The sequence below is a fragment of the Anopheles ziemanni genome, chromosome 2 (genome assembly GCF_943734765.1).
Source record: "Anopheles ziemanni chromosome 2, idAnoZiCoDA_A2_x.2, whole genome shotgun sequence".
NCBI classification, from domain to species: Eukaryota; Metazoa; Arthropoda; class Insecta; order Diptera; family Culicidae; genus Anopheles; species Anopheles ziemanni.
This window is the reverse complement of record NC_080705.1, coordinates 51,035,189-51,043,383: the sequence shown is the minus strand read 5'-3', so window position 1 is coordinate 51,043,383 and position 8,195 is coordinate 51,035,189. Positions and strand designations below refer to the sequence as shown.

Below are 8,195 nucleotides of genomic sequence, written 5' to 3'. Positions count from 1 at the left end.
TTCATAATGAATACACTGCGTCCCAAAATGATAGCCTCACCCAGTTTTTTCGCTCATATGCTATTTTAAATGATCGCAAAGTAAAATAAACGACAGAAACATATTCCTTAATCTAAAAGAAATGTGTTTCACTTCTAATTTATCAGAAAAAAAAATTAATTATAACATTTTGGTCAAAAATTTAAAAAATGGAGTGTCCCATAATGATAGCCTCACTTCAAAAATCATTCAAATTAACAAAGCAACCCAGTTCCTAGCTACGTTATCAGTTGCCAAAAGTAATTTTTAAGTTCTCTTACTTTAATTTGTAATTTAATTTGAACATTGGAAGCAGAAAACAACTATAGGAACGAGAAAAAAGTCAAATTGATGCTTATCGCTTTAATGGCAAGGCATATCATGAGATTGTTGTGCTAATAAATAGATTCATAAACGTCATTAACGATTATGTAAAAGATTCCAGTTAATATGGGCTTCAGAAGTCTCCTGGTCGTCTTCAAAATCTTTCCTCGTGTGATAATCGGAGGATTTTTTAAGTTGCTTTCAATGCAACCAAAGGTTGCCGTAGGACAAAAAACGATTTCTGGTTGAATGTGCACAAAAATGCTGTGTTGCGTGCTTTGAATTCATGTTCTGATATACAATATGAGAGAGTCCATGAAGAAAGTTTCTGCCCTCAAACTTCACCAAAAAGTCGCTAGATTGGAGTTTGCCACAGAACATATGACATGGAAGAATTAGTAAGTTGTCACTTTGTAGTCTTGTTCAAATTTTAAATTATTAATTCATGTTAGGTGGATTATATTGATGAAAAAAATTTAAATATTGATGGATCGGATGGTTACATCCATTACCGGCGAGATTTTAGACGAAAGCACGATTTTTCTACCGTCGCAATTTTGAAGGTGAATCAGTCATGATTTGGGCTGCGTTCAGCGGTCTTAGTAGAAGTGAATTGGCCATTATACCAACACGTATGAACAGCGATATGTTTATCGACATCCTGGACAATCATTTAAAGCCTTATCTGGAAAATCACAACACTCAACAGCTCATTTTTGAGTAAGAAAATGCTGCCGTGCACGCAAGCAAGACAACAAGAACTCACCATGCACGATCTAGTATCGAAACAATGTCTTAGCCAGCCGTTTCCCCAGACCTTAATCCAATAGAGAATGTTTGTGGAACGCTAGTTCAAGAGATTTATGAAGATGGGAGACATTACGAGACCCTAAAGGACCTTAAACTTGCTATCCGAAATGCTTGGCGTTCCTTATCAGTAAATACGTTAGAAAAATTATCGGAGAGCATACCATCAAGCATTTTCCAAGCAATAAATCGTAATGGAGAACCAACTGATAACTAAATCATGACTTTTTAATCCATTTATGCTAGTTTTGTTGATAATTCGATCAAAATCCTAAGTGAGGCTATCATTCTGGGACACCACTGATTTTAGTTTTTTGGACCGAAAGGGATTGAAGTCCATGTAAAAAAAAACCTATCGCGATTCGTGCGACATCGCGCAAGGTTTTTTTTTATATGGAGTTCAGCTCCTGTCAGGCGACGTCGCGCTGTAGTGTGGACTCCGAGTTAGCCCGCTAAAGCAACCCGTAGACGTTGCGAACTTGTACGCGCGAACAATTTGACAACCAGGCATTGCCTATGTAAAGGAAAGGAAAGGAAGATATAAGAGGAAATCTTCCTTTCCTTTCCTTTACATAGGCAATGCCAGGTTGTCAAATTGTTCGCGCGTACAAGTTCGCAACGTCTACGGGTTGCTTAATAGGCGGCGCGCGTCCGACGCGTCCGCGTCCCGAATGGGGTCAAAATGGGGTCTAATTGACGTTTAACGAATTGTCATTTAACCGCGTGGGACGCGCATCGCCTAGGTGACCACCCGCCATTTTGAGCGCGCGTCGTCAACTTAACCGTTCAACCATCTACCCGAGTAGTTTTTAGAATTTTGTTTTGACTGCCTAGAAAAACTTACAGTATTTTCAGTCATACAATTGCTAGTTCCAACCGGTTAATTGAACCATCCAAACGCTGCGGTGATTCATACACCTGCTCAATTGCGGCTTGCAAGCATACAGTGGCGAGATCCAATCGCTGAGGGGAATCATCGAAGCGAATTGTGGCGGCTGCCAACCGGTTGCAAACTTGCGGTTGTTTGGCAACCTTCTAATTGCATTGTTTACCAAATATTCCGAAGTGTAAATATTGTGTTTAGTAAAGATAATATGTAAGTTCGGCGATTTTGGCGAGTTTCAACCTCTAGATACATTAGATATCAGATGTATTCGGCTAATGCGTATGTGGGTACTGTAACACGACGAATCGTTTTCTGTGTTTTTTACCACCTTTTTTATTTTAATGATCACCCAAAAGAATCTATCACTTTGTTTCTGAATTCACCACGTAATGTTAGCGCGTAGAAAAGCCACAAGAGAAGAGAAGAGAAGAACGCGTGCTCGTTGCATGCGCTTTTTATATCGTTCACTGAGCAACCCGCGTGGGTTGCGCGGCAAGCCGTTCTTGCCATCGTGCACGATAAGTTTTTAACGGAGACGAACGCACGGTAAGTTCGCGGCTGTATTGTGTGGACTTGCCGCTGTCCGTTGTCTCCGATGTCCGCAGCCGCTACAGTACCCCCTTGCTAGCCGAATCACCGGGGCTATCGGAAGCGTTGAGGGAACCGTACATGTCGTCCAGACCTGGTGACTTTCGGCGATACCGGATCTGGTTGCGGCTCGTTCGGCGTCGTCATCAGCGTTGATGGTACCGTTGTGGTTGTTGGCGTCGATGTTGTCGTTTGCGTTTGGGTCGTCGATGGTGGTTCCTCGATGTCAGCTCGGTAGTACGGTTTTAATCGGTCGATTGAGACATTGATTATTTTGCCGTTAATGTCGACCGCGTAGTACTTGGCGCTACGCTGATGGACTTTAAACGGCCCGTCGTACGGGGTCGAGAGCGATGGTCGGATGGAGTCGTTTCTCACAAAAACATGCGTAGCTTTTGCAAGATCGCTGTGAACAAACACATGTTGTTGCCCGTGCCAAGCGGTCTCGTCGGTTCTGATGCGTCTCATCGCTTGTCGCAGGTTCATCAGTAGATCGGGGTCGGTATCAGATGATGTTATCTTCGGTTCGCATACGAAGTCGGAGGGTATGCGAAGGGTCGTTCCATATACGAGTTCGGCAGGAGCAGCTTCCAAGTCATCCTTGTAAGACGTACGCATTCCCAGGAGGATCATTGGCAGGTGTTGCGTCCAGTGGATTGTGTCGTGGCATAGGATGGCAGCTTTAAGTGTACGGTGCCATCGTTCAATCAATCCATTGCTCTGCGGATGATATGCTGTAGTCCGCAGGTGTTTGGTGCCCAAGGTTTTGAGGAGTTCGGCGAAGAGGTTCGACTCGAACTGACGTCCTTGGTCGGTTGTGATGTATTGAGGAATTCCAAAGCGTGCAATCCAGTTAGCAACCAGTGCGTGGGCGACAACCGGTGCTGTCATGTCCGGCAGTGGAATAGCCTCTGGCCATCGAGTTCGACGATCTATGATCGTTAAGCAGTAACGCTGTCCGTTACTTGGAGGAAACGGTCCCACGATATCAACGTTGATATGTGAGAATCGATTTGTCGTCGCCGGGTATCGTTCGAGGGGCGTTTTCGTGTGTCTCGTGACTTTCGCTCGCTGACATTCCAGGCAGTTGCGGGCAAAACGTATGCTATCCTGGCGAATGTTGGGCCAAACGAATCGGGAAGTCATCAGTTTAGCCGTCGCTCGGGTGCCGGGATGATGTAGTCCATGAGTAACCTTCAGGAAGCGTTCTCTGAAGGCCCTCGTGATGAACGGTCGCAGGTTGTCGGTTGTGTCGTCACAGTAAAGTTGATGTTCGGTACCTGGAATGGTTACTCGCTTGAGGTGTAGGCTAGTACTCACGTCGTTTTGAAGGATGCGTTGTAGTTCCTCGTCTTTGGCCTGGTCGTCGGCCAATGCTCCGAAGTCGATCACCCTGCTATCGTCGATCGCGTTGATTCGAGAGAGAAGATCAGCTGTAACGTTGTCCTTTCCTTGCACGTGCCGGATATCAGTTGTGTGCTGACCAATGTAGTCCAATTGTCGAGCCTGTCGTGGTGAAGCTTTGTCGGAGCTTTGCTTGAAGGCGTATGTTATCGGCTTGTGGTCGGTATAGATGTGGCTTGTTCGTCCATCCAACCAGTGCCGGAAGTGTCGTACTGCCAGGTATATCGCTGTCAGCTCGCGGTCGTAGGTGCTGTATCGTCGCTGCGTTTTGTCAAACTTCTTGGAGAAGAATCCAAGTGGTTGGAGTTGTCCATCTACTACTTGATGTAGTGCTGCGCCAGCAGCGATGTCCGAGGCATCGACCCATAGTGAGAGTTCCGCGTTGGCTATGGGGTGTGCAAGGAGCGTGGTGTTCGCTAGCTGCTCCTTGCACTCGATGAAGGCTGATGTCGTCTCAGGAGTCCATTCGAGAGGAGTTTTGTCGTTTTTTCGATTTCCGGGAATCATAGCGAGCAGCGGGGCTTGTGCAACGATGGCATTCGGTATGAATCGGCGGTAGAAGTTTATCATCGCGATAAACTTTTTTAGCTCCTTTACGGTCGCTGGAGTTTTAAAATCGCGGATAGCTTCTACCCGTTCCGGAAGAGGCAGGATACCGTTTTCGTTTACCTGATGGCCCAGGAATCTAATTTCTGATTTCCCGAGTTCGGTCTTCGCACAGTTGATGTGTAAATGGTGCTCTTCCAGTCGTTTGAAGAGCTGGGTGAGGTGCTCACGATGTTCTGCCATAGTCGTGGATGCTATGAATATGTCGTCGATATATACGAACACAAAGTCCAATCCACGTACGACTTCATTTATAAGGCGTTGGAAGGTCTGCGCGGCGTTCCGCAGGCCGAAGGTCATGTACGAAAACTCGAAAAGGCCAAATGGTGTTATGATTGCCGTCTTCGGTACGTCGTCGGGATTGATTGGCACTTGGTGGAAAGCCTTCTTCAAGTCGATTTTGGAGAACACGTGTTTTCCAGCGAGGGTGGCGGTGAAATCCTGTAGATAGGGTACGGGATATCGATCAGGGACTGTTTGAGCGTTCAGTGCCCTGTAATCGCCACATGGTCTCCACGTTCCGTCTGGTTTCTGCACCATATGCAAGGGACTCGCCCAGTTGGATCGCGATGGGCGGCAAATTCCCAACCGGAGCAGGATGTCGAACTCAGCTCGTGCTGCAGCAAGTTTCTCCGGAGGCAGTCTGCGAGGACGCGCACTCGTTGGCGGGCCAGTCGTATCGATGTAGTGCATGACGGTAGAGTTGCATGTCAGTCCCGGTGGCGATGTTGTTGTTAATGCCGGAAAATCGCTTAGAATATCAGCTAAAGGCGCCTCTCGTGAGAACGCTCGGATGTCGCTGGCTGTGTCGTCGATCAGGATGCCGGCCATCTGGATGTTCGTGGTGTTATCAATAAGCCGTCGTCGCTTCAGGTCGATCAGGAGGTCGTGGTGTGCAAGGAAATCCGCTCCGATGATGGCGATGGTGACATCCGCGATGACAAAGGTCCACAAGAAGTCCCTGCGGAGGCCAAGGCTGACGTTTAGAGTTGCCTCTCCGTAGACGGGGATGTTTGTTCCATTCGCAGCTACAAGCACGGCGCTTGTAGGTCGCACACCACTAACGCGTCGGTCGCGTGGAATTACTGATATTTCGGCGCCGCTGTCGATCAGGAAGCGCGTTCCTGTCGCGTTGTCAGAAATGCACAGTCGAGGCGCGGCGTTGGAGGTAGTGAGCGCGTGCACTACGTCTCCGGATCCCGACATGCATACCTAAGGTTGGTTGGAAGTAACCTTAAAGGTACACGGATGTCGGCACTTCGTTGCGCGAGCACCATGATGCTCGTGATACCAACACAGTCCGGTGTTTGATCCTGTGCGGCTGGTGCTACGCGTTCGTCGAGGAGAGGATTCACGTGAATGTCTGGCGGGAGTTGACGATCGTTTGGCACAGTGGCTACCGTTACTGATCAGTGCTTTTATGTTACTTAGTTCGGACTTTATCTCATTCCACGCCTCCAGGCACGGCGCGTGCATGTGCCCTTCGTTGCGTTGACTGCCTGGCTCAGCTAGTTGCCCACGCTTGGGCGCAGTTTCGATCGCGTTAATAGGACGCCAGCGTTGCGATTCCATTACCGCGTCGGCGATGGCCAATTTTTCACTAGCTGGGCCCTGATTTGCTACTACCAGCTGTTGTATGTTAGCAGGGAGCCGGGCAGCCCAAAGATCGAGCAACAACTCATCAGAGATGGACCCATTAGCCACCCGCCGCATGTCGTAGTACAGCTGGGAAGGCTTGGCGTCACCAAGCGCCATCTCTGACAGCACGCGTTGCATACGCCTTTGTTGCGATTCGCTAAAGTGTTCCGTCAGCGTTCTTTTCGCGAAATCGTACTTGTTTTTCGCTGGCAGCATTTCGAACTTCGATTTTAATTCAACCAGTGTTTTCTGCGGTACCTGGGCCATCACGAAATTGAATCGTTTCGCATCCTGGGTGTCAAGAATACCGGCGGCAGCGAACCAGTATTCCACCGACAAGAAAAAACCTTCCAGGTTGCTGGTGTCCATAAGCGGTGGAGGGATTTTCGGCGCACCAGAGATCGTCGTCACGTTTTTGTCGGGTATTGCATTTGCATCCTCATTGCTAGCCGATGTACCTTCCGATCCATCGTTGGCCACGCGTGTGGCTCGTTCAGGGCTGTGATGAATCATTCTCGGACGGCGTTGTCAAAGCAAGCGGGCGAAGAAAATGTGGTTCTGCGTGGTGATTCTTGCGCGTGGTCGTTTCCCGGAAGAATGGCTACTCGGTGTAGACCTTCGCACGGGTGGTCGCTTCGTGGAACGGCTGCGCGGTGCAGGGATTCCTCGCGGTTGGTCACTTTTCGTAATGGCTGCTCGATGCAGAGTGCCGCGTGGGTCAATTTCTCCGGTCACTTACCGGCGCAGAACGCGTTGTTCGCTGGTAGGGAAATGTGTGATAGCGCAGGCGATCACGTCGGGGTCACCAATTTGTGGGTACTGTAACACGACGAATCGTTTTCTGTGTTTTTTACCACCTTTTTTATTTTAATGATCACCCAAAAGAATCTATCACTTTGTTTCTGAATTCACCACGTAATGTTAGCGCGTAGAAAAGCCACAAGAGAAGAGAAGAGAAGAACGCGTGCTCGTTGCATGCGCTTTTTATATCGTTCACTGAGCAACCCGCGTGGGTTGCGCGGCAAGCCGTTCTTGCCATCGTGCACGATAAGTTTTTAACGGAGACGAACGCACGGTAAGTTCGCGGCTGTATTGTGTGGACTTGCCGCTGTCCGTTGTCTCCGATGTCCGCAGCCGCTACACGTATGTTGGTGGTTCAGCTTATTTGCGTCTTTCCGACCTAAAAACTCAGTAGAAGAGCAGGGGTAACATTACAATTCCTAAGGTCATGGTAACCCGAACTTCCTTGGACAGCACAGCGTTACGTATTTTAGTCTCGATTTGACCATCGTATTCAATTTTCATTGATCAGATCGAGATCAACACGATCGAGACCAACAGGCAATTAACCGAACACATCTGATATCTAAAGTCTATCTGGAGGTTGAATCCCGCCAAAATCTTGAAACTAATTACAACGTGTACTAAAAGTTGGTTCACGTTGATTGACATGCTGTTCCTTCAAGTTCAGAAAAAGAAGAAATATTTTGTAAAATAACTGTTTTACCCATTTTGTAGGTACATTCAAGCTATCCTCTTGCTGACAACACACAATAGAACAAAAATAAATATTTTTTTTAATTAAAACATGTTTCTTAGCTTTATTTCACATACTTCAAATGGATTGATAACAATAAGTTACGTGAAATGGATAACAATATAAAATGGATAATGAGTTCATGATTTTCTCTGCCTACGTCCACGTAGGATGAGCGCTTTGCCTTTTTTTTAATTTGTTTAATAAAACAAAATTCATCTATTAATCTATAGGAACTATGCAAATAATACATACTATCATTAAAGATATGTATATATCATACATAACAAAGGAACATCCTATCTAACTAAATGAAATGAAAAGTGGAAAATGATTTTATATTGAGATTGAGAGATAAGTTCGATTGCTTTTAGTTCAGTAATTTAG

At 46.8% G+C, this 8,195-nt stretch overlaps 1 protein-coding gene across 1 annotated transcript; it reads right to left on the bottom strand.

Moving 5' to 3' along the window:
* Nucleotides 1–5,845: 5,845 nt before the first annotated feature.
* On the bottom strand, nucleotides 5,846–6,784 carry LOC131293798 (uncharacterized). Its single transcript, XM_058321856.1, has one exon. It carries the CDS (start codon nucleotides 6,782–6,784, stop codon nucleotides 5,846–5,848), a length of 939 nt encoding a protein of 312 aa, XP_058177839.1.
* Nucleotides 6,785–8,195: the final 1,411 nt, after the last annotated feature.